The sequence below is a fragment of the Hemiscyllium ocellatum genome, chromosome 10 (genome assembly GCF_020745735.1).
Source record: "Hemiscyllium ocellatum isolate sHemOce1 chromosome 10, sHemOce1.pat.X.cur, whole genome shotgun sequence".
NCBI classification, from domain to species: Eukaryota; Metazoa; Chordata; class Chondrichthyes; order Orectolobiformes; family Hemiscylliidae; genus Hemiscyllium; species Hemiscyllium ocellatum.
Window position 1 is genome coordinate 43,969,197 of NC_083410.1, and position 25,018 is coordinate 43,994,214.

General features: G+C 40.2%; 1 protein-coding gene across 1 annotated transcript in view; it reads right to left on the reverse strand.

Annotated features, from left to right (window-relative positions):
- Nucleotides 1-4,006: 4,006 nt before the first annotated feature.
- spata17 (spermatogenesis associated 17) overlaps nt 4,007-25,018 on the reverse strand; it is a 107,566-nt gene continuing 86,554 nt past the window's right edge. The window contains exon 8 of the mRNA XM_060831454.1: nt 4,007-4,126. Within this exon, the coding sequence (XP_060687437.1) occupies nt 4,043-4,126 (84 nt within the window). The 3' untranslated portion in view covers nt 4,007-4,042. The remainder of the gene's footprint in view (nt 4,127-25,018) is intronic.

Consider the following 25,018-nt stretch of genomic DNA (forward strand, 5'->3'; position numbering starts at 1 on the left):
CACTGGTTTACATTTGGCAATCCTGTCCATGAGCACCTCTATCTCTGAAGGTAAACCAAGGAGCTAACTTGCCCTGTCCTTTGGGATAAGAGTGCAGGACCAGTATATGAAGGGCAGTTTCTGGTTTACAGTGACTGAGGTGCTGTGGGCTGGGGTTTATATATGACGCCAGTTGTGTGAACTGGCAGTAGTGAGTACATCTGCCATGCGATTCCAGGAGTGAGATGCGTAGAATCTGGTTACATGATCAATGGACTGAACAGCAGAAAATAGCATGAGAAAAGTCAACATAGGTCATGATCGACCGCCCACCATGAACCTCTGCAAAAAAACATTGCCAATAAAATGTGAATATACAGCCAAGAGAATGTCTTTCAAATGTAATTGCCATTTCCTTTTTATCCAATAAGAATAGGTAGCAAATTCTCTCTCGGATCGACTACTTTCTGCAAAATGATTCGAGTCAGTATCATTTCAGAGAAGTTACAAAAGTTCATATGACTGATTTTTGCTTAGCCGATGTCTACTTAGTAAGTGTCAAACATAATTCGATAGCAGATTTTTAAAATCTCAATAAAAAATATTAAATCATAATTTATTTATCAAAGTATCACCAAGATTTTTACAAATTCGTAGCTGTCTTTGCATAGTGCATTTAAATCAATGAATCTATCTCTAAAATTATTTACAGAATCTACATTTGATACTTGTTACATTTTTTTTTAACCCATGCTCTAACCTATCATTTCTGGCAGCCACACCGGCTATGATGTCTCAAAATAAACTGCAAGATTTGCATACATTTCCACACTTATCACTACTGAATAGGTATCCAAATCTTCGGTTTTCCTGTGGCATAAACAGCCATGTTTCCAACTCCCTATTTAGACAGTTTTATTTACACTGAAGCCAAATTTATATAATTAAACATTTAAATTTATTACATTTAAAGCTTAAGTCCAAGTATAACCAAAAACTATTTGGTCACAGTTTCTGATCCAACCTCCTGTTTATGCACCATAATTTAGATCTGGCATTTGTCTATCCATACCGGAGCCCCAGCTTTTCAAGTCTGTGCCCACCCCCAATCACTCAATTCTGATCTCTACCCTGCATTTCTCTCCCACATTTGCTAACTGTTTAGCAATGCTTCCTTGAAACTGCAGTGTCACACATCAGCCAAAAAGTTCCTATATAGGCCACAAAATAAATTTAAGGAGCCTTTTTAATTATTAGTCTCAGTACAAGAAAGAAAGAGAGCATTGTTCTTCACTCGATGTTTGTTTCATTACCCTGGTCATCATTCCCATTCTTATTTACACTTGACCCTTCCTGATGAAAGCTCATTTGTCCATACCCTACATTTGGTCATCATCTAATACCTTGCCAGTTTCCCATCAATAAGCTTGGAAGCATTAATTTTTATTTGGAAAAATATTTCAATTATATTGTTAGAAGTACAAATTGTCACTTGAAGGTAGAGTTGCAGGAAGACAGGGTTGTGAAAAAGACACTTAGTACACTTGCCTTTATTGGTCAGTGAATTGAGTACAGGAATGAGGATGTCATGTTGCAGCTATGCAGGACATAGGTTAGGAGAATTTTGGAATACTCCGATCAGTTCTAGACTCCTTGCTATAGGAAAATGTTGTTAAACTTGAAAGCGTTCAGAAAAGATTTACAAGGATATTGCTGAAGTTGGAGGATTTGAGCTACAGGGAGAGGCTGAATTGGCTGGTGCTGTTTTCTCTGGAGCATTGGAGGCTGAGGGGTGACCCTGTGGATGTTTATAAAATCATGAGCGTTGTGGATAGGGTGAATAGCCAAGGTATTTTTCCCAGGGTAGGTGTGTCCAAAACTAGATGGCATTGGATCACGTGATAGGGGAAAATTGTAAAAGGGACCTAAAGGGCAACGTTGTCATGCAGAGGGTGGTTTGTGTGTGGAATGAGACACTAGAGGAATTGCTTGAGGCTGGTACAATTACAATATTTAAAAGACATCTGGATGGGTACATGAATAGGAAGGGTTTAGAGGGATATGGGCCAAACGCTGACAAATGGGACTAGATTCATTTAGAATATCCGGTCAGCATGGATGATTTGGATCGAAGGGTCTGTTTCCATGCTGTACAACTCTATGACTTTATGACTTAGACCTGCATTTTTGCCAAGTTGGAAGTTGCTGAAGACCGCCAGTTTATGGAGTTTTCAAACTAAATTCAACATCCACTGCTTCAGCTTGGGTGAGAGAGGGTAGAACAATGGCAGGATATATTTCACACATCTGCAGTTCATAGAAGCAGTAGTATGTCTAAAAGTACAATTGCCTTGACTCAGAAGCAATTTTCATCATTCAGGTTTATAACCACAATGTTTGGGCTTTTTGCATTTGAAAAAAAAACTTTGCTGAATTATTTGGAGAGATCCAGGTACCCCTTTAGGATTGTTAACAGTAGACATCAATAAGTATACAAGATGGATAAGGTAATATAAATTGTTATTATGTACTTTAAATTATTTGTCTTTTAAATTTTCTAAATAAGTCTTTGGTGACCTTCAGTTCAAAAGCAAGTCAGTGCCTGCAATTTCAATAGATTTTTCCTGATATACGGTTAAGTGTTATCATTGTTTTATGAGTGTAAGTTTTATACCACCTTCATGATTACTCATGAGGGCTTTTGGGTGTATGAAAGGAGCAAAGGTTGCCATTAAGAATATGAAGAGCCATTGGATGTTGATGAGGACATCAGGTGGAAGAGTTGGCATGTATGGGACATGGGGAGTGTGTAGGGTATGAGGTATGAATTCCAAAAGGCCTTACTTTTTTATTATAACTGGTTCAAAGTCCTAGAATACGAGGAGGGTCTTTTAAATAGCCTGTTCAGTGCTTGATACCTCTGTTTCCATGGGAGTGGGCCCGACTCCAGTTAATACTGAGCCCCAAAACCCTAGAAAATTCAAACCATTCAAGGGAATTGCTTCTGAGTCAAGTTTGCAGAAACAGATATTTTCTCAGCTTTGTGCAAATAACTGAAAAAGGAAAACACTTAGTGCTGCAAAGTCAGATTTCCTCCACGATGTCTGGGATTGCACAGGGGAATGGAGAAAAGCGTATGGATGTGTGAAAATAGAAGAAAACAGGATTACTCAGGACAACAATCAGGTAGCACAAAACAGATAGAGTGAAAGAGGTTTACAGCACAGAGAAAGGTTCTTCTATCTAGCGAGTCCACACTAGTTAAAAAAAACAAACTATTCTCATCCCATTTTCTAGCACTTAGTCTTTTGCAAGTGTACATCTAAATATTTCTTAAGAGTTATGAGGGTTTCTGCATCTAACACCTTTACAGGTGGTGAGTTCAGGATTCCCACCATTCTCTGAGTGAAAAACACTTTCCCCATATCCCCTCCAAACCTCCTGCCCCTTGACTGAAATGTATGCCCAAGTCATTGATCCCTTCACCAAGGGGGAAAGTTCCTTCCTGTCTATTCTATCTATGCCCCTCAGAATTTTAAAGGGGATGAGTACCAACTAGATAGGACTGTGGGATGGGAGGCAACAGTTGAGCAAGGAAGAGGATACATGCGTACAACTAATAGTTTGAAAGAAAATTCAGGAAGAAAGACAGAGACAGACTGAAAGAGATGTAGGAAAGGAAAAAATAAAAATACAGAGTAATTTGTGGCTGGCTGCCACTATATAAACGTCCCTTAGTCTCGTCAACCATGACTAGCTGGTGATTCAGAGGCAGCTGCTACTGAAGAAATAGATGGCACACTTATCATGGGAAAGAGATACAGAACAGACTATTAGCTTTGTGAATCTTGGGGGCTTCATGCCAACAGTTAACTAATATAGGCAGTCAATAATTTGTGATCATTTTTTTGATAGTTTATTGAGTTTGTTAAGAAACAGTTTAGATCTGATACATTATTTAATTAGATAAAGAAAGCATACAATGAGACAATTGGAGATGGTTCATGGATACCAGAAGACAAACGGCCTGTTGGTATGGAATGTGTTGGTCTTGGTAAAGTTATTAAGACAGCATCCTCTTCTCTTGCTGAAGTGTTAGAGGACTCTTCCCTGGGTTTTTCTCCTTTTTCCCTGGTCCATCTTTCATCTGGAGAAGACAGTAGTCTGAGGATCACCTGATGAGGACTGTTATCTAAAAGAACCAGCTGACGAGAACTGTTTGATGATGACTGCTGCAAACAAGGATGGCCTAATGAAGACAGACTGATAAGGATTGCCCTCTGCTCCTGAGCACTTGTGAATAAACCCTAATTCTAAGGGCAGGTAATTTACTAAATGCCAATCTATTATTTGAATTGGCCAATGACAAAAGGACTCATAACATCAGATGATCAATTCCCTCTTACACCCTTTCCTTGAAGGTAATATTTCATTCCTTCCAAGAATAAAACCTGTTTATTTGCAAAATCATTGCACTCATAATAGGTAGTGTGATGCCAGATAGATCCTTTACTTAAATGAGCAGAAGGCTAGTTCCTAGAGTAACACAGTTAAATGTGGTCTCAAGCGACACAGGAAATACTGATTATGGAACACTGAGTGAACACTGGTATAAAGGGGACCCCAGTTTCCAACAGCTTGTCTGGAAATTGGTGGGCATCAGAAAGCTGAAGTAGAAAATGGTTTCAGTACATGCTACATACTAACAAATGCAGAAAATGAGTGCATATTCCATTTGTGGTACCAAGGCGATCAAAACATGCTCCCACAGAGGCAGTCAATTGCTTTTGTTTACATTAGGTTGGAGTGGAGTTGGAGGTATAAGAGCAGAAAATATATATCAATGGGTGGCAGAAAACAATTTGTGCAAGAGCCAAATGGTGCACCAAGGACAATGATGTGCCATCAAGAAAACAGGATTCACCCATGATATATTTTGACGACATAAAATAACTTGAAAACAGATAAAAATATAAATATAAAACTTAAAAGTGAAAACAATAAATGACAACATGAAGAATATGGCACTTAACAAACAAAAAGCAACATGGATGACATGGAAACAGGTTCAGAATATAAATTGCTCCACAGAGTCATCCAGTGGCTAGAGATTGCAACTGTAAACAGCTAAAAAGTTGTTAAATCCATGTGTGCTATCATTATAAAATAGTACTATTGTGTAATACAGTGGTATGTGACAGGAAGAATAGTGATTCTTTTAATTGAGTTATGATGAAGGATCGCTGGACTGAGAACATTAGCTCTATGCTTCTCCCTCTTTACAGATGCTGCGAGACCTGCTGAGATTCTCCAGCACTTTCTGCTTTTGTTGCCTTTAATATTAAATAGTTAATATTAAACACCAATTCCACTAGGATGTATTAGCTGGTGTGAGGTTTGGAAGAGGATCAGTGATTTTGTGTCAAAATCCAGTGAGTGGTAGGAATGACACAACAGAAGTACATCTTGATTTTATTCAGATTCTATACACCTGGGGTAGGTAGGGTTAAAATCGCCTGCCTACTGTTTCTCTCAGTCTCTGACATACAAACATATTTACATATGTAGCCAATCTCCCTGTTTAGAAATATAGTCAAATAAATGTTACCTGAATAAGGTATTTCTCCCCAGGATTTTCATTAAATAATTTTTATAAAAAGGACAACCAACCACATAGTTCGAAGGAATTGAATAGGAAAATAAGAAATTGGGCTGGTAAATGCTACTGCTTCAGAAAGTGCATACACTGTAAATGCTCAAACTGCTGCAACTTCTACTTGTTGCTGATGTCCAAGCTCAGGATTTTGAGAAATGATGATACCTTGAAGTAAAAACAATAATGAGGATGACTGAAGAAGCAAAAGACAACTAATTTCGTTTTAAACCTTTATTTCAAGTAATAGAAATTTCAGTTACGGTGAGAAAAGAAAAGATATATTTTTGTTATAAATTCAGTTCGGTTCTTCCCTTCTTCTTATGGCCAATTCAGCTAACTAGTTATTCAGAATAGGTTGTTTTAGAAATCCTTGTCTTTAAAAAAAAGAGATTTTGCGGGGGAGTTAATCCCAGTTCTTTGGTCAACAGTTATTCTCAATCGGCATCACAAAAACAGATGATCTAATCATGACATTATTTGTGGGAGCTTGCTGTGTGTAAATTTGTTCTCACGTTCCTTTGTTATGTCAATGACTGCATTTCAAAATACCTTATTGGCTGTAAGGTGCTTTGGGGGATCCTGCGGTTTGGAATGGAACTATAATTCAAGACTTTCTTTCCTTTCGTTGGCAGATAATTTTAATAATATATTCTCTGGCATCAATAATCCCATGATGGTTGCTGACTGTACATGCTCACTGCCAATTATTTCCAACTGTGCATATGCACATATGTGTGCAATATTAAACTGACTTTTAAAACGAAAAATTCTACGTTGTTTAACACTTCAAACATTTTGTTATACCACATACTCTCTTTCATTTCAACTCCAGGAATTTGTTAGGTTTTTTCACTGTTTTTAACATTATATTTATGAGAGGTATCACTGTTAATATGCACACTCCTGGATTTCAATAAGTGCAACCATTATTTTTAGATTCTTTTATTTTGATTTGTATTTTCCTACTCTTTCAGACAAATTTAGAAGTCTGGTACTGGCTTCTAATGGCTTCAGGTGTTGTTCATTTGGAAGGAGGTCCGTGGACATACCTTTTATACAACTCAATTGTATGTTTTCCATTACTTTACTCATAGTACATCAGAGATTTCATTATTTTGTAACAATTGATGTGTTTTGATATGTGGAATAGGTTATCAGTGTTACAGATTGACAATGGCTGTGTAAGTTCATTTTTATGTTTATGGCATGTTGGGATTTTAAAGTATGTGTTTGATATTTAATTCCACTCTTCTGTTCCTTTTTGTATGATGACTACAAATTTTTCATGAAACTATAGCACAGAAATAGGCCATTCAATCCAATGGACATCTGTCAATGTTGCTGCAGTACAGTAACCACTTCTACACCTAAAGCCAACAACTTTCTATTCCTTTCTCCCTTATGTATTCACCTAGCCTCCTTTTAGCACAATTCATGAAATTTATTTCACTACTCCTTACGGTAATGAATTCAACATATTAACTCCTCTCTGAATAAAGACATTTCACCTGAAATGCTTAGATTGGATTAATGACTCTTTTATATGGTTCCTATTTTTCGTTTTTCCACAAGTGAAAACATTTTCTCTATATCTACTATATGAAGTCATAGAGTCATAGAGATGTACAGCATAGAAACAGATCCTTCGGTCCAGTTCATCCATGCCAGGTCTTTTTGTAATTTCTTGGAAGCCTATCGGATGCTTCCATCATATCTTTCTTTGTAAAGAGAATCATGAGTTGATCATTTTTTCCAATAGGCATGATCAAAGTCATTATCTTCAGGGTCCACTATAAACTCTATATCCTAGTTGGAAGATGCTCAGGTGTGCGATGGAATCCCGTCCACGCTCACCCCAGCCTAGACGGAATTTCACATTGGCCCCAAGATCCCGTACTTCCCCCGGGAACCTGTGCCCCAAAACCTGAGCTGCCTCTGGAATCTTAGTTTTGTCCCTTTTAAGGACATTAAAAGGTGGGTCCTGTATCGACTGCTGCTGCTGCACACCATCCACCTCTTCTCCCTCAGTCACCGCCCTGACATGCCTTGGCGTGCCCATTTGCCACCGGGCGGTGGAGATCCCCGGTGGAGGGCTCTCTATGCGTGAGTCCTCCTCCTTTCTCTCGGGGATCTGGGGTGGAGGGTGCTGCATGCAGCAGTCCCCTGCAACCGCAAATTGTGGTGGTTCACGGACTCCCAGCCAACTGTTTGTTCTGTGGGGCTGTGAAGTCTGTAGACCATGTATATATTGGGTGTGGGCATTTGCACTCCCTTTTTGATTTTCTTAAAAACCTCCTCCTCTGCTTTTAGTTGCACTTCAGTCCCACGCTCCTGATCTTTGGGCACCTGGTACGGATGGGGGCCTGGCTAAACTGGCCATAAATAGGTCCTGGCAGCAGTCTGTGGAGGAGGTCCTTAGAGCCAACTGCCTGCCCATCTTCCATGGTTACATTAGAGCCTGGGTGTCTCTGGAAAAGGAGCACACGGTGTCCACCAACACTCTGGAATTGTTCAGGGAGAGGTGGTCATTGCAGAGAGTGGAGTGCATTATTTCCCCCTCCAACTCTATTTTGATTTGATCCCTGCCCTCCCCCTTCACTGTTTGATCATGCAGCATTGCCCTTTGATGTGAAGGGCACTGCTCGTCACAGGCCACTTGGGTGTTTCCTTTCTTCCTGGTGGTGGAAATTTGAATAAAGATTCGTGCACCTTGTGTCTTTCACTGTGTCTCACACCTGCAAAAAAAACCTCTATATCCTTTCCATTAATTCCATCACCTTTCCTGGCCAAAATCCTCACTTGAACATATCTTCCATGGATTGGATTAGCAAAATGCTCTAGTTAACCTTGAGCTGAGCTTCTGATTCTACATCATCTCCTTAAGTAATATCTGCTTGCAATATCATTTGCTTCAACCACATGTGATCAGTGTCTATCAGGAAATTGTATATCTAGAGCCTGTGAAGTTCCATATATTCAGTTAAGGTCATATAAAGTAATTTTTGGACTTTTCTCAGAGAGATACATAAAATTAGGAGCAAAACAGAACTTCCCAGAGAAACTAAGCAGGTTTGGCAACAACTGTGCAGAGAAAGCAGAGTTCCCAGATAATGTTTTGAGTTCAGTGATCCTTCTCAATATCTAATTCAGTATAAAAATAGCAGTCAACTGAAGATGGGGAAGGGCTTCCTGGATTCCCTGAAAGTTCAAAGACATTATTCATATGTTTGCTATAGAGGCTGACAGGGAACAACAGATAGGAGGTTGATACCTGATGACTTAAAATAGATCTTGTGTCCCACTCCTCTAACCTATTCCTGCACAAAAATATTAAATCTAACAATCTCCAATACTGCCATATTCAAGCAACTTCTAACTGCTGATTAGTATTAGTAACCTTTACTTCCTTAGATTGGTTTTCCCAGTCATGGTGGACAGCAGAATTTTTTCGAAAGATTTACTCTCCTTACTTCCCCGACTCAAAAAAAATAGACTCCATTCCCAATATTTTTTGATTACAGAACCACTTAGAGTGATAGAAATGTACAGTATGGAAACACACCCTTCGGTCCAAGTAGTCCATGATGACCAGATATCCCAACCCAATCTAGTCTCACCTGCCAACACCTGACCCATATCCTTCCAACCCCTTTCTCTTAAATGTTGCAATTCTACCAGCCTCCACCACTTCCTCTCGCAACTCATTCCATACATTCACCACCCTTTGCATGAAAAAGTTGCCTCTCAGGTCCCTTTTATATCTTTCCCTTCTCACCCTAAACCTATGCCCTTCTAGTTCTGGACTCCCCAACCCCAGAGAAAAGACCTTGTCTATTTATCCTATCCATGCCCCTCGTAATTTTATAAACCTCGAAGAGGTCACCCCTCAGCCTTCACTCCAGGGAAACCAGCCCAGCGTATTCAGCCTCTCCCTATAGCTCAAATTCTCCAACCCTGGCAACATTCTTGTGAATTCTTTCTGAACACTTTCAAGTCTCTAAACATCCTTCTGTCAGGAGCAAGACCAGAATTGCACGTGATATTCCAAAAGTGGCCTAACCAATGTCATGGACAGCCACAACATAACCTCCCAACTCCTGTACTCAATTCTCTGACCAATATAGGAAACATGTACTACTTTCTCTGGCAGCTCATTCTGTACATGCATCATCTTCTGTGTGGAAAAAGTTGTTCCTCTGGTCCCTTTTACATTTTTCCCCTTTCACCTTAAATCTATACCATCTATTTCTGACTCCCCCCCACCCCAGGGAAAAACACCTTTTGCTATTCACCTTATCTGTGCTCCTCATGATTTTACAAACCTCTGTAACATTAACAGGATTTTCTACAGATGTACCTGAGGCTGATGATGGAACAGTTCCTAGGTAGATCAAGCTATTCTGAATTGGGTTTCCTTAGGGAGTGAAATAACTAAAAATAGTGAACCATGTCATAGAGTCAAAGAGATGTACAGCATGGAAACAGATCTTCGGTCCAACCCATCCATGCCGACCAGATATCCCAACCCAATCTATTCCCACCTGCCAGCACCCAACCCATATCCCTCCAAACCCTTCCTATCCATATACCCATTCAAAGGCCTCTTAAATGTTGCAATTGTACCAGCCTCCACCACATCCTCTGGCAGCTCATTCCATACACGTACCACCTTCTGCATGAAAAAGTTGCCTCTTAAGTCTCTTTTATATCTTTCCCCTCTCACCCTAAACCTATGACCTTTAGTTCTGGACTCCCCGACCCCAGGGAAAAGACTTTGTCTATTTATCCTATCCATGCCCCTCATAATTTTGTAAACCTCTATAAGATCACCCCTCAGCCTCCGATGCTCCGGAGAAAACAGCCCCAGCCTGTTTAGCCTCTCCCTGTAGCTCAGATCCTCCAACCCTGGCAACATCCTTGTAAATCTTTTCTGAATCCTTACAAGTTTCACAACATATTTCCAATAGGAAGGAGACCTGAATTGCATGCAATATTCTAACAGTGGCCTAATCAATGTCCTGTACAGCTGCAACATGACCTCCCAACTCCTGTACTCAATACTCTGACCAATAAAGAAAAGCATACTAAACGCAGCCTTCACTATCCTATCTACCTGCGACTCCACTCTCAAGGAGTTATGAACCTGCACTCCAAGGTCTCTTTGTTCAGCAACACTCCCTAGGACCTTACCATTAAGTGTATAAGTCCTGCTGAGATTTGCTCTCCCAAAATGCAGCACCTCGCATTTATCTGAATTAAACTCCATCTGCCACTTCTCAGCCCATTGGCCCATCTGGTCCAGATCCTGTTGTAATCTGAGGTAACCCTCTTAGCTGTCCACTACACCTCCAATTTTGGTATCATCTGCTAACTACACCTCTTATTCTCACATCCAAATCATTTATGTAAATGACAAAAAGTAGAGGACCCAGCACCGATCCTTGTGCACTCCACTGGTCACAGGCCTCCAGTCTGAAAAACAATGCTCCACCACCACTCTCTGTCTTCTACCTTTGAGCCAGTTCTGTATCCAAATGGCTAGTTCTCCCTGTATTCCATGAGATCTAACCTTGCTAACCAGTCTCCCATGGGGAACCTTGTTGAAAGCCTTACTGAGGTCCATATAGATCATATCTACAGGTCTTCCCTCATCAATCTTATTTGTTACTCCTTCAAAAAACTCAATCAAGTTTGTAAGACATGATTTCTCAAGCATAAAGCCATTTGACTACCCCAAATCAGTCGTTGCCTTTCCAAATATATGTACATCCTGTCCCTCAGGAATCCCTCCAACAACTTGCCCTCCATCGAGGTCAGTCTCACCGGTCTATAATTCCCTGGCTTGTCTTTCCCGCCCTTCTTAAACAGTGGCACCACGTTTGCCAACCTCCAGTCTTCTCACACCTCACCTGTGACTATCAATGATACAAATATCTCAGCAAGAGGCCCAGCAATCACTTCTCTAGCTTCCCAAAGAGTTCTCGGGTACATCTGATCAGGTCCTGGGGATTTATCCACCTTTAACCGTTTCAAGACATCCAGCACTTCCTCCTCTATAATATGGACATTTTGCAAGATGACACCATCTATTTCGCTTCAGTCTATATCTTCCATATTCTTTTGCACAGTAAATACTGATGCAAAATATTCATTTAGTATCTCCTCCATTTTCTGTGGCTCCACACAAAGGCCACCTTGCTGATCTTTGAGGGGCCCTATTCTCTCCTTAGTTACCCTTTTGTCCTTAATATATTTATAAAAACCCTTTGGATTCTCCTTAATTCTATTTGCCAAAACTATCTCATGTCCCCGTTTTGCCCTCCTGATTTCCCTCTTAAGAAAACTCCTACTGCCTTTATACTCTTCTAAGGATTCACTCGATCTATCCTGTCTATCCTGTCTATACCTGACATACGCTTCCTTCTTTTTCTTAACCAAACCCTCAATTTGTTTAGTCATCCAGCATTCCCTATACCTACCAGTCTTCCCTTTCACCCTTTCGCCAATTTAGAACTTCAACTTTTAGATCTGGTCTATCCTTTTCCATCATTATTTTAAATCTCATCGAATTCTGGTCGCTGGCCCCAAAGTGCTCCCTCACTGACACCTCCGTCACCTGCCCTGCCTTATTTCCCAAGAGTAGGTCAAGTTTTGCACCTTCTTTAGTGGGTACATCCACATACTGAATCAGATAATTGTCTTGTACACACTTAAGAAATTCCTCTCCATCTATACCTTTAACACTATGGCAGTCCCAGTCGATGTTTGGAAAGTTAAAATCCCCTCCCATAACCAACCTATTATTCTTACAGATAGCTGAGATCTCCTTACAAGTTTGTTTCTCAATTTCTCTCTGACTATAGGGGGGTCTATAATACAATCCCTTTCTTATTTCTCATTTCCACTCAAATAACTTCCCTGGATGTATTTCCAGGAATATCCTCCCTCAGCACAGCTGTAATGTTATCCCATATCAAAAATGCCACTCCCCCTCCTCTCTTGCCTCCCTTTCTATCCTTCCTGTAGCATTTGTATCCTGGAACATTAAGCTGCCAGTCCTGCCCATCCCTGAGCCATATTTCCGTAATTGCTATAATATCCCAGTCCCATGTTGCTATCCATGCCCTGAGATCATCTGCCTTCCCTGTTCGGCCCCTTGCATTGAAATAAATGCAGTTTAATTTATTAGGGCTACCTTGCCCCTGCCTGCCCTGACTGTTTGACTCACTTCTGTTCACAGTTGTACCAGTCTCAGATCGATCTTTTTCCTCACTATCTCCCTGGGTCCCCCCCCCCACCCTTCTAGTTTAAATCCTCCCAAGCAGTTCGAGCAAATCTCCCTGCCAATGGATTAGTCCCCTTCCAATTTATGTGCAAGCCGTCCTTCTTGTACAAGTCACTTGTACAAGAGAGAATCCAATGATCCAAAAATGTGAATCCTTCTCCCATACCCCAGCTCCTCAGCCATGCATACATCTCCTCTATCCTCCTATTCCTGCCCTCACTAGCTCGTAGCACTGGGAGTAATCCAGATATTACTACCCTTGAGGACCTCCTTTTTAAATTTCTGCTTAACTCTCTGTAATCTCCCTTCAGAATCTTTATCTTTTCCCTTCCAATGTCATTGGTTCCAATGTGGATAATGACCTCTTGCTAGCCCCTCTCTCCCTTGAGAACATTCTGCACCCTCTCTGAGACATCCTTGATCCTGGCACCAGGGAAACAACACACCATTCTGCTTTTTCTCTGCTGGCCACAGAAACGTGTCTGCACCTCTGACTACAGAATCCCCTAACACAATTGATCTCTTGGAAGCCGACGTACCCCTCGTTGCATTAGAGCCAGTCTCAATGCCAGAAACTTGGTTGTTCATGCTATGTTCCCCTGAGAATCAATCATCCCCTATATTTTACAAAACAGCATACCTGTTTGAAATGGGTATATCCACAAAAGACTCCTGCACTAGCTGCCTACCTCTCTTACCCTTCCTGGTGTAAACCCATCTATGTGACTGTATCTGTGACTTTCCCCCTTTCCTATAACTGCCATCCATCACATACTGTTGCTGTTGCAAATTCCTCATCGTTTCTGTCTGTCTCTCCAACCGATCCAATCGACCTGATAAGATTCGCATCCAACAGCATTTATGGCAGATATAATCCGCAGTAACCCTTAAACCCTCTTTAAACTCTCACATCTGACAAGGAGTACATATCACTGCAAAGGCCATTTTTTGCTCCTCACAATCTACAGACCCAGAAAATAACACCGTCTTATTCCTCTACAAACATTGCCCCAGGTTAAATTAATAGTTATGGATTATATTTTAAGTTCAATCAAGAGACATGTCCAAAAGTCATATAATCAAGAAAGAATCTACTGCACTCACTACTGCGGCCTTTATCTTGGACAGAGTTAAAACAACAATTAGCTTATCTGATTTTGTGCTGTGAACTTCGCCCAAGAGTTCCTCCAAGATTAGTTGTGAATTACACTGTTCCTAAATTTTCCCAGATGCACTCCGATGTCCAGCGATACATGAATTGAAACAGCAAAGGTAGCAACTATGCAGGTTCTCTCTTTCGCTCTCTCTCCTGCACTGTCCTCACCATGTGCTTCCTTTGTCTGCTCTTCTCCCTTTTAAACTGCTGTTGTTTTGACTTTTGTTTTCCAAAGTTCCAAAACAATGCAACAGCATATAAAACAGTAATTGCTGCTCTTGGAATTCGAGGAAATCACCTCCAACACCTAAAACACCTCAAAAAAAGGAACAGCCAGAAATTTTTCCCGTCCTCCATGTGTTCAAGCACTTTGACGTAATTTGTGCCAGAGCGATTGAGTAGCCCTGTTTGTATTCTCACAACCCTTGAAAAATAGCATTTAGTCATCTTTCACATATTTGTTACATGCTCCATTGGCTTACCTCAACAAAACCAGTAAGAAAGTTTTAAAACTCATTTCTGTTAGGCTGTTTTTAAGATTGAAAATGAATTTGGAAGATGCACGAGGAAGGTTTTGTGATTTACATCTGAAAGAAGTGAAACTATCATGGTATTCGAACAGATGAAAGACTTAACGGACAATCAAGGTATTTTTCAGTGTATAATTTCAGTTACATGACACTGCAAATTTTTGCTATAAATTCTGTGCCTTAGAATTGTGTCCTCCACTATTACCTGATGAAGGCACTCTGAAAGCTAGTGTGCTTCCAGTTAAACCTGCTGGACTTTAGCCTGGTGTTGTGTGAATTTTAACTTTGTACACCCCAGTCCAATACCAGCATCTCCAAATCATAGAATATGATGAATTCCTACAGTGTGGAACTGGGCCCATTGGGTCCACACTGACCCTCTGAACAGCAGTTCACCCAGACGTACTGCCCTATCCTATTTCTGTAACCCTGCATTCCCCATGGCTAACCTACTTAGCCTGCAAATTCTGGACATTATGGGACAATTTAGCATGGCTAATCCACCTGACCTGCACATAGAGTTATATCTCTTTCCTGAATACTCCAAGACCTCAGTAATCTCTCTCATTAATCAAAATCGCACATCCTGTATTTTTCTGGTGTTTCCAGAATGCTGGGACCCCTCTTCCAGAGCTCCTCCTCAAAGTACTGCTGGGACTGGCAACTATATCACAGTACTACCAAATACATTACTCGCTGCCAGAGCTTCTGGATTCCAGGGCTACCATCAATTCTACTTCATTATACAATGACAACTGATGACTATCAAAAATTCTTACAACTTATACAGGGACTTATAACTTTGAAAATGAAATTTGAATTTCTAGTATAATAGTTGAAAGAATAACATCTTATGATGTTTCACATTTTAAGATGCTTACTGCAATAAATTACTGAAACACTGCTTAATTAAACACTAGACTTCTACACAACTTATACTTTAAATCAAAGGTCATAATAGTCCCTTTTTCATTACAAACACAACCTAAAGCACACACTTTACAGGCATTCTTTATATTGTTTCTTACATAGACATTTAATTTTCCCAGAATCAATCTAGAGTGATTCTTAGCTCCAAATGGTTTACAGTATTCCTGTTCCAATCTTTTCTCAGCATGAGAACAAGAAATTTTAGAACTGCCTTTCACAATGAGATTTTCTTTTCCCAAATACTCTCTCTCTAGCTCGAGATAAAAGAATCCTCCTGCCTAACATGAAAATAGGTAAATTAGGAGCAGAAGTGAATAATTAAACCTTTCAATTCTGCTTCACCATTTGATACAATCATGGCTGTTCTGTTTATGTGTTCTCATCTATATCCAATAACCTTTGATTTCATTGGCCAAAATCCTACCTCCACTTTACTTTAAATGACATAACTTACCCCCCACCTTTTGAGGCATAGTTCCAAATATTTCACAACCCTCAAGAGAAAAAAACATTTCATTTCTGTTCTAAAAGTGTGACTCCTAATTTTATAAAGGTTATAAATGGATTATAATGGTTATAATTATAATGGTTATGGATTCACCATATGAGGAAACATCCTATCCATGCCCACATTGTCAAGGTCACTCAGGATCTTAAACATTTCAATCAAATCACCCTTTATTCAATACTTTCTAAAAATGTGTTGCTGGTTGAAGCACAGCAGGTTAGGCAGCATCCAAGGAATAGGAAATTCGACATTTCGGGCATATTACTTTCACCTAAGACAATCCATGTATTTCAGGTGTCAATCTAGAAAACCATCACTGAACGACCTCCAATGCATTTACATCCTCCCTTAAGTAAGGAGGCCAAAACAATACACAGTATTTAAGTCGTGGACAGACTAATGCCTTGTAAAACTACAGCACAATATCTGTCCATTTTCGTTCAATTCATAGAGTTGTACAGCACGGAAACAGATCGTTCAGTCCAACTCATCCATGCCGACCAGATACCTTAAATTAATCTAGTCCCATTTTCCAGCATTTTACCCATATCAGGTCAAAGATAGCTGCAGAGGAGCCAGGACTCCTCTGCTCAACCCGTTCTTTTTTCTTTTTCTTCTTTATTTTCAAACTTACTCAGAGGGGAACAGAGGAGGAGGCGATCCCCGAACCGGAGGCCATCACAGGCCAGTCCCATACCTGGTACGGTTGGAAGCTAGTTGCTGGCATGGACTTTGGTGTAAAGGACTGTAATTTGAGGACTTTTTTTTCCCTTTTTTATTCTTATGCTGGACTTTTATTTATTATTCTTTCAATTTTGCACTAAATACTTAAGTACCTGTACATAGGTATCTTGTACCAAAGATGGTACCATTAACGGCGACATTGCAAACTTTTCATTGCACTCATTCGAGTGCATGTGACATTAAGACTAATTCCAATTCTTCTAATTTAATTCCCACTAAACCCTTCCTATTCATATATCCATCAAGATGTCTTTTAAATTTTATAATTATATTCACCTCCCCCACTTCATCTGGCAACTCATCTTATACACACACTACCCTCTGCACGAAAAGGTTGCCCTTAGGTCCCTTTTATATCTTTCCTTCCTCACCTTAAACCTATCCCCTCTTATTTTGTACTCCTCTAATTCCCTGGAAAAATGACCTTGGTTATTCATTTTATTCATGAAGCTCATGATTTTATATACCTCTATAAGGTCACTTCAAACTCCGGCACTCCGAGAAAAATAGCCCCAGCCTCTTCAGCCTTTCCCTATAAATCAAACCCTCAAAACCAGGCAACATCCTTGTAAATCTTTTCTGAACTTTTTTAAGTTTAACATCTTTCCAAAAGCAGGGAGACCAGAATTGAACATAGTGTTCCAAAAGTGGCCTAACCAGTGTCCTGTACAGCTGCAATATGATATCCCAACTCCTATACTCAATGCACTGACCAATAAAGGCAAGTGGATCAAATGTCTTCTTCCCTACCCTGGAGAAAGTTAGGACTGCAGATGCTGGAGATCAGAGTCGAGAGTGTGATGCTGGAAAAGCACAGCCGATCAGGTTGCATCCAAGGAGCAGGAGAATCGATATTTCGGGCAAGAGCCCTTCATCAGGAATCGTCAAGAAGCATTGATTCTCCTGCTCGTCAGATGCCACCTGACCTGCTTTGGTTTTCCAGTACCACACTCTCGACTTCTTCATCACCCTGTCAAAATGTGACTCCATTTTTAAGGAACTATAAACTTGCACCCAAGGTGTTTTTGTTCGGCAATAGGCCTCAGGACCCCACCATTAAGTGTATAAATCCTGCCCTGATTTGCCTTACCAAAATGCTACACCTCACATTTATATAAATTAAACTTTGATCAAGGTCCCATTGTAATCTGAGATAACCTTCTTCACTGACAAATACCAAGTTTAGTGTCATCTGCAAACTTACTATCCATTCCTCCTATTTTCACATCCAAACACATATATAAATGACAAAATGCACTGCACCCATCATTGATCCTTGCAGCACATTGGTCACAGGCCTCCAGTCTGAAAAACAATCCACCACCATTCTCTTGTAATAAAAGATAGCATCCGAATATCCTCCTTGATTATGTGAGGTACCTGAATATGACTCATATTTTGTGACTCATTCATGGGAACAATTGGATCCTTCTGCACCTCCAGAATTCTGCTATCAGTCTCCATTTAAATGATACTCTGCTTTCTTTATCCTTCTTGAATATTGCATTTTGATTATGCAATGTTGCATTTGAATGTGGACTGCCTCAGTAGAGAGCCGCAAATGGTTCTGAACATTGTGCTATCATCAGCAAACATTCCTACTTCTGACCTTATAATGGAGCAGCTGAAAATGGTTGGCCCTAGAAGACCTCCTAGATGGAATACCTGCTGATATATCTTACAGCTGAGATGACTAATATCCAATAAACACAACCTGTATGCCAGGTATGACTCCAACCAGTAGATGGTTTGCCCCCAATACCAATGGATTCCAGTTTTGCTAAAACTCCTTGATGTCACACTTGCTTGAATGTAGCCTTGATATCAAGGGTTGTCAGTCTCACCTCACCTCTGGAATTCAGCGCTTTTTTCCAAGTTTGAATCAAGGCTATAACAATGTCAGCAACTGAGTGGCCTTGGTGGAACCAAAACTGGGCATCATCAAGCAGGTTATTGCTGAGCAAAGGCTGTTTGATAGCACTGTTGATGACAACATCCATCACTTTACTGACGATTGAGAGTAGACTGATGAAATGGTCATTAGGTTGGATTTTTCTCGCTTTTTATGTACAGGACATACCTGGGCAGTTTTTCACATTGTTTGCTAGATTCCAGCATTGAAACCATACTGGAATAGCTTGGCTAGGGTAGGAGTAAGCTGTGGAGCTCAGGTCTTCAATACTTTTGCTGGAATCTTGTCAGAAATCATAGCTTTTGCAGTATCCAGAGCCTCCAACCATTTTTGACATCATTTGGAGTGAATAAAATTGGCTGAAGACTGGTATCTGTGACACTGGGAACCACTGGAGGACGCCGAAATGGATCCTTCACTTGGCACTTCTGTCTGAAGGTTGTAGCGAATGCTTCAAACTTATATTTTGCACTGATGTGCCTCCTCTTCCAATTGATTGTCTAATTGGCCACATTCATGACTGGATGTGGCAGGATTGCAGAGATTAGATCTGATTGGTTGTGGGCCTGTTTAGCTATGTCTATCATTCACTGCTTATGCTTAATTGGAGAATATTCTTGATGCGAAGGTAGGATTTCATCTTCAGAAAGTGTGTGCTGTGGTCAGAATTCTGGAGGTGCAGAAGGATCCAATTGTTCCTATGAATGAGTCACAAAAGGCTAATATTCAGGTACTGCACATAATGCAAGTAATCCTGTTTGCTAGCTTCACAGGTTTTTTAGGTATGCCTGATATTGTTTTTGGCAAACCCTTCTGTACCCTCCATGGACCAGGACTGATCCCCTGCCTTGATGGAAATGGTTGATTGGGAGATATGCCTGGCCATGAGGTTGCAAATTGTACAATCTGCTAGAGAACAATTTTGCTGTTAATGATGGTTAATGATGGATGAGGTTTTCAATTGCCAGATCTGTTTGAAGTCTGTCCTATTTAGCATGTTGATAGTGTAATATAACACATTGAAGAATATTCTTGATGCGAAGGTAGGATTTCATCTTCAGAAAGAGTGTGCTGTGGTCACTCTTACTGATGCTGCCATGGACAGTTGCATCTACATCTAAGAATAAGGTCAAGTATGGTTTTCCCTCTTGTTGGTTCCCTCACTTTTTGCCGTAGATCAAGTCCAGCAGTTATGTCCTTTACTTCTATATCTAGAGGTGCTTTTAGTGTGAACTCATTAAGTAATCCTGTCAAATTACACAACAGCAAGTCTATTATAGCCTGATCATTGGTCAGTCTCAGAACATGCTGCTCTAAAAAATGTTCTTGAAAGGTTTCTATGTACATCATTAAGGTTACTATTACCAACCTGATATTGCAGTTTATATGTAAATTAAAATCAATCACAATATATCAGAAGCACCAACCATTTCTTTTTGTTTTTCTCTGCTTTCTTTGAAGTATCCAATCTTGACTGCAGGTATATTCTTAGGCTTGCCTCATGAATTTTGTTTTTCTGTGCACATGAGCTTCTAATATATCCTGCATGGTGAACCATTTAGGCTTTTTCTAGTTGTTACCTCCCTCTCAGAAACAGACAGATTAAATTGCACTGTGATGGTGATATTCCAGGAAAGCCTGTAACCTGATCTTTGCAATGACTCTTTGAATCCTTCCTTATAGCAACATGAATCATATGGTCTGTGAATTTGAGTAGAAATACTAATAAGGTATCCTTCAGAGCCCATCTTGGAACTAAATGGAGTGTTTAAAGCAGAAGTGTTTACAACTCAACATTCTCAGTACTTTTCTGGAACTTTGGAGACTCTTAGTCTCCCCTTAACATGTGGGATACTGCCTTTGTTTCCAAGCATAAATGCTTTGCACCCTAGGAGAAGGAATCCTAATTTTCCTCATCAAATAAACAATGCTGTAAGGCTGAATTCAGAACTAGTTATATGACCCCTTCATTGGCCCTTAATTTAAAGGCAAAAAGTCTCAAAAGAAAACAATTGCATAAATCTCATAATTGTAACATAATGTCAAAGGTCAGCTGATATTTTTAAATTGCAAAGTAAAGTTGTAAGCAACTATTTTAATCAAATGTTTTGTTTTCTTCTTACCACAGCTAGACGCTAAGTCAGCTGAAAGCTACAAGTTGGTAATAGCTCTTGGATCAAATACACATTCAAAAATAATTTTGTGAATCACTTTATTTTGGAAAATCATAATGAAAGTTAGTCATAGATTGAACAGAAGCACCTACCATCGCATTTTCTTTTTGCTAACATTAATTATGATTTCTATACGTAAACAGATGGCAAAATGACACTTGTCATTATATTCTTTACTGATGAAAGTAACTTCACTTTGCATCTTATTTCTGGTATGCACTGAATGGTCAACCTTGTATGAAATTTTCTAGCAGTTTGATCATATCAAAATTTTAAATAGTTTATGCTATTCAACCTTAATTGAATTAAAGAAAATTCACCTTTATCACTTTAGAGCAAGGAAATAATTTTACAGGCTCAACCTTTGAAGAAATGTTAAAGAGTTGATAATAATTTGAATATGAATCCTTGTCTTAGTAAAGTGGTTAAATTTTACTGTCTGACTTTTTTTAAGCTAATTTTGAAAATAAAATAAACCCAGAACTGACATTTCCTCATGAGGGAGGAAGCTCATCAAGCTTTACAGATTCATTCCCAGACCTTTAACGGTACAGGGCCACAAAAAGTCCAAGGACGTCATACAAAAATGGACACTGCACAAAAGAGTGGCGAGAAGCAAAAATAACAGTAGGAAAAAACACATCAGGTATAAGCAGAACAAAGTTCAGGAATGGACTGTGTAACTTAACAAATATTGTCGTAACCAAAATGACAGGTGATTCCAACATAAAGACTGTTTTTATTTTTCTGTATTTTTGATTGTGGGCTGAAATAGGAAAAGCATTGCTTTAAAAACCAAGAATTATCGAAAGGATCATCGTACTCTATAAAAGCATGTTATCAACTTGCATTATAAGTGTTGTTTATGCTGTTGTTTAGTTCAAGCAGTTGGGAGGTTTAGTTGCAGGAGAGCGGGAACAAGGGAGTGAGTACAAAATGAGATTTAACTGGCAACTAAGAGCTGATTGGTCTGTGAAGTGGTGACCAGTTGTCAATCACAAACACCTTCGGCCTACTAATAACTATGTAATTGACTCCAGAATAGCTAATCCACTTGGGGGATTTCATGACTGGGTGGACTCAGGAAGGAAATATCATTTTCTGTACAGTAATAAGCACCACAAGTCTGAAAAAGGCCAGTTTATCTTCACTAATCAGTTGTTGTAAGTTGTGAATTTATAAGAGACTTTATAAGAAAGAATGTGGCTCCCAAATGTAAGTGAAGGTACCTGGAGAAGGAAGATTAATGAGCAGCAATCCCAACAAGCCAAGGATCATCTCAATGAATGCTGGACAGGGACTATTGAACTGCCTTACCAGTTGCTTCCTCGGCTTATAATACCAATTTATTTCTTTGTGTTTATGGGTGTCTGTTTACCTGCATTGAGTGAGATTTATAATGGGATTAGAGCTTTATCCAGTAAAAAGTATGCTAATGGTTTATAATTGTTTACCTGTAGCTAGAATCTATTTATTTATAACAAGCAGTCATTCTTGTTAAGAATAGAAATGTGGTCCCTGTTTTCTGTCAAACTGAATCTAAAAGACAGGTACATTGGGGAATTTTGTGTACTTTTAAAAAACCTTTAACTTTTGTGATGACTCCAGGAACAATCAGGACTTGATTTCTAGTGCGCCACCCCGTGAGATGAAATATTAAGTAAGTAAAAGATAGTAGGAAAATAGAATTTTGACACTGAAAATGTTGGCACAAAAAAGTGATAGAGGAAATAACAATACTGAAATAACTCTACAGAGGCCAGTATCTCATCACCAAGTCAACCTTTATTTGCATGTGGAAAGCCCTTGACTTTGGCACAGCCTCTAGGATCAGAGTGCCAGAATCTCTGACACTCCACTATTTATTTGTCATCTAGGGCTCCCTCTTTGGACTAGATTAACAGCCTCAATCAGGGAACTCATGTTCTATGAAATCCACCTGCTTAACATTGTAATAATCCCTCCCTCTCAGAGTCTGAGGACATAGGCTGTATCTTTCTCCTGAGGAGTGTCCTGGTGCATTTTAGCTCAGAACTGACTCAGCATCCAACATGGGAGCATGCCTCTTGTACCAACAATGCATCGGTAGAAATTCACACTCTTCTTCCATCAATTTGGCTACATCTGTCTTCTCCAACTTGCATTCAGAATTCTCATCAATGCTTGATGAAGAGGGTGAACCCATGGGTTCCAACAGCCTTTCCGACTGTTCCAAGGAGCGGAACACATTTTGCTCCTGCAACATTTGAGAGTTCGTGTCTTTCATATAGTCCATGTGCTTACTCTGGACCATTGCACCAACCCAAAATTTATGTAATCCCGGTGCTGACCTCATGTCAAACATGCCTCTTACCCATGCAAGACCATTGACACGGTTCTTACACCAAACGTCATCCCCGACAATAAATTGTCTCTGTTGCTTGGCAGAGTCTTAAGTCCAGCATTGGTGTTCCTGATGCCTTTTCACGCTCCCCCTCACATCTGGGAAGATCAGATTTTACCTTGTGTAGAGTCTTTTACCCATTAGCAACTCTGCTTGTGCTATCCCTGTAGTTGCATGTGGTGTGGTCCTACAATCAAATAAGAACTGTGACAGTTTGGTATCTAGTAAGGATGTAGGCTGTTTCTTTCAGCCTGCCTTCAAAGTTTGAACCTCTCTTTGCCAGGCCATTGGATGATACATGGTATGGGGCTGAATTCCAATTAATTTTAGGAAATACCTAAATTTCCTGCTGGTAGACGATGGCCCATTATCTGTGACCAATACATTCATGAGTCCATGTATTGAAAAAGATATGCGCAGCTTTTCTATTATTGTCCCCATGTTTGACAAATGAACTCCAAGCATGTGCAGCCACTTTGAGTGGGCATCCACAATGAGTAAAAACATTGATCCAATGAAAGAACCTGCATAGTCAATGTGTAACCAAGTCCAAGGTTTACCCAGCCATTCTCATAAACGTGGGGGAGCTTCTGGTGGCAATGTTTGTCCTTGTCGGCACTCTGGTCACAACCCCACCAACATGACTATGTCTGCATCCAAGCATGACCACCAGGATCTTCATTTTGGAGATGACTGAATGACACTGGTGAAGTTCAGCTAGTATCTGACAGCGGCCTTTGCTTGGGATAATCACTCTTGTTTCCCCTAACAATATGCGGTCATCTACTGTGAGCTGGTCTCATTGGGTTCAAAAATGTTTCAATTCTGGGTGTGATGGTTCTTTGGTTTCTGCCATCATCAGTTGCTTCAGTTTTGATAGATCTGGATCACTTGTGTCCAATGTCTGATATTGTCAGTTGTGACTGGAAATGTAACCAGAAAATTTAAATCCATTACAGATTCTTCTGTTGCTGGTACCATCAGTGATTTATCTGCCAACGGGATGCAAGTCAAAGTCTCCGCATTTGTTACTTCACCTCCTAGACGGTATTCTAACTTGTAATTATGGGCACTTAGTGTTATAACCCATCACTGAGTTTGGCCTGAAGCTATGGCCAGCACTGCCTTGTCCCCTTTAAGCAAACCTAGCAGGAGTTTCTGGTACGTTATCATAAATTTGCATCTGTAAAGATATTAATGGAACTTCCTGGCTCAAAATATGACCGCCAAGTCATTGATACATAGTCTACTGGGCAGTCCTCTCCATTGGGCTACCTATAGTGTCATACCACAGCAATGCCAGACTGGAGGCATCACATGTGAATAACAGATCTCATTAAGGATCATAGTGTGCCAGCACCTCAGAGGATGATAGCTGTTTCCTCACTTTCCTGCAGGTTTTGGCTTGGTTTTGTGATCATTTGAGCTGAAAATGTATTGCTGGAAAAGCGCAGGTCAGGCAGCATCCAAAGAGCAGGAGAATCGACGTTTCGGGCATGAGCCCTTCTTCAGGAATGAGGAAAGTCTGTCCAGCAGGCTAAGATAAAAGGTAGGGAGGAGGGGCACTGGAAATGCGATAGGTGGAAGGAGGTCAAGGTGAGGGTGATAGGCCGGAGTGGGGGTGGGGGCGGAGAGGTCAGGAAGAAGATTGCAGGTTAGGAAGGCGGTGCTGAGTTCGAGGGATTTGACTGAGACAAGGTGGGGGGAGGGGAAATGAGGAAACTGGAGAAATCTAGGTTCATCCCTTGTGGTTGGAGGGTT